The sequence below is a fragment of the Sinocyclocheilus rhinocerous genome, unplaced genomic scaffold (assembly GCF_001515625.1).
Source record: "Sinocyclocheilus rhinocerous isolate Xijiao unplaced genomic scaffold, SAMN03320098_v1.1 scaffold809, whole genome shotgun sequence".
Classification (NCBI taxonomy): domain Eukaryota; kingdom Metazoa; phylum Chordata; class Actinopteri; order Cypriniformes; family Cyprinidae; genus Sinocyclocheilus; species Sinocyclocheilus rhinocerous.
This window is the reverse complement of record NW_015652299.1, coordinates 927,373-929,673: the sequence shown is the minus strand read 5'-3', so window position 1 is coordinate 929,673 and position 2,301 is coordinate 927,373. Positions and strand designations below refer to the sequence as shown.

General features: G+C 37.5%; 1 protein-coding gene across 1 annotated transcript in view; it reads right to left on the bottom strand.

The window, feature by feature from the left end:
• The window catches only part of LOC107714537 (DEAH (Asp-Glu-Ala-His) box polypeptide 34), a 13,424-nt gene extending 11,431 nt beyond the window's left edge, over positions 1 to 1,993 (bottom strand). Inside the window, 1 exon segment of the mRNA XM_016520399.1 lies at positions 1,026 to 1,993. Within this exon segment, the coding sequence (XP_016375885.1) occupies positions 1,026 to 1,718 (693 nt within the window). The 5' untranslated portion in view covers positions 1,719 to 1,993.
• Between the last annotated feature and the right edge of the window lie 308 nt (positions 1,994 to 2,301).

The window sequence follows — 2,301 nt, the reverse complement described above, 5'->3', positions numbered from 1 at the left end:
CCACTTCGATATATATACAGTGTATATATATATATATATATATACACACTATACCAGTCAAAAAGTTTTTGAACAGTAAGATGTTTAATGTTTTTTAAAGAATTATCTTCTGCTCACCAAGTCTGCATTTAATTGATCCAAAATACAGCAAAAGCAGTAATATTGTGAAATATTTTTACTATTTAAAATAACCAATTTCTATTTGAATATATTTTAAAATGTAATTTATTCTTGTGATTTCAAAGCTGATTTTTTTAGCATCATTACTCCAGTCTTCAGTATCACATGATCCTTCAGAAATCATTCTAATCTGATTTGCTTCTCAAAAAACATTTATTATTAATATTATTAATATTTAAAACAGTTGAGTACATGTTCTTTGATGAATAGAAAGATCCAAAGATCAGCATTAATCTGAAATAAAAAGTTTTTGTAACATCAACAACTTTTGAATATATATATATATATATATATATATATATACACTAGTTCTATTAGTATGTCTGCTAACGATTCTAAACCCATACATAAGCATATATAATTATATTATATTGGTAAAATTATCAAGTTAGTATTGTTTTATGAACCACTTTTATTTATTTGTACACAGATATTCAGAGACCCAAAGGTGTAGAATATATACATAAAATTATAATGTCAAATTATGAAATTAGCATTCTTTTTTTAACTATTTCAATTACTTTGTATAGTATTTCTGTTAATCATTTATGCTTTAAAAAAGCCAAACCTAATGTCAGAGTTTTCAACTAGCATATTCTATTATTATTAGCCATAATAGAAATGCTATGCAAATAGAAAATTAAGCCTGTTAACATTTAAGAATGTTTGCATTCATTTGCATAACAGTTATGTACATTTTCATACCTAATTCTCATTTCCATAATGCCAAAAGTAATTAAAATCACCCTGTACTAATACTAGTGTTTTTTTTAACAACTGAAATGCAAATATTGTTTGTTTATTTGTTGTGGAAATAATATACTAAAGCGGAAAGATCTTTGTACCTTGGAGCCGTACTGGTTGAGGCTCTCAAAGCTGACTCTCTTGGCCAGTGAGATGCAGGCAATGCGGCGAGGTTGAGTACAGGCTATGTGGTTGAACCCTGATGCCAGCAGATACTGGGGCACCTGTGTGGACTTCCCACATCCCGTGTCTCCAGCCACCACCACCACAGGATGAGTCCGCACCAGCTCCACTATCCTGTCCCGGTACTGGAAGATGGGGAGGCTCTTCTGCTCCTTTCTTAACTTAGAAAGCTTGTTGAAGCTCTGCTTCTGGTTGAAATCTAGGAAATGGAGGAGGGCAAGACGGCAGTCTGTGATCTCCTGCCTGCCAGGACCAGAGGGGCCCCTGCGCCTCTTGTGCTCAGATCCTCCCAGGAGCTCCTCTATGTCTTTGGAGCACACTGAGATGTTGATCCTGTACCTGGCATCGTAATCCTTTGGAAGCCCCAGATCCACAGACTCAGACTTCCTGTCTTTTCCCTCGTGTGATTCCTGCCTGCTGGATTTCGCTGCTGACATCTCTCTCTTGGCTCTGAATCTCTGGAAGCGCTCAAAGAAGCTCCAGAACTCCTTGTGTTCGGCGCTGCCCGTCTGGATGTAGTCATGCTGGCGGAAAAACACCTCGTCCAGCTGGGCTCGACAATGAGGACTGTCCCAGTCCCAGCTCCGACTCTCCTCTCGCTCATGGGACATCTTTAACCAGAGACGGCTTTCAATTACTTCCAAGTTTACAACGCACAACTGTCCAAATATTCATACATCTCACATTAATTTCACATTATCATTGTTGGTATTTCTAGTAGATTTCTCTCAGGTATTGTAAAGCACATTTGATGGCTACATTTTTGTCATATTTACGCTTCACGAAACCGGAGCGTTAACTTGAAGGGACAGTTCCAACTTCCTGGTCCGTCTGTGTTTACAGTCCGGTTCAACACATAATAGTTCCTACTCCAACAGCTCAAGCATTCTGCGTATTGAAACGGAATACTACATTAAAAACAATAATTACTGTGGATGAAAAGCGTTTGTGGCGTGCAAAGAAGCCTGACTCGCTCTTGCACTAGAATATTTGTCTTTCCCCCCGCCCGCAGTATCCACCTTTTTCTTCAACGCGGAATATTTAAATAATATGGTAAGACACACCAGTTTTCGATATCAAGCAGCAAAATGAACTGTTTTGTACAGCTAAATATAGCTAGATGCGGATGAGACCGGAAGCTAGACCCATAGAATTTACAAATGGCTGCGCCCATTTTTACGGCAAGAAAAAGGT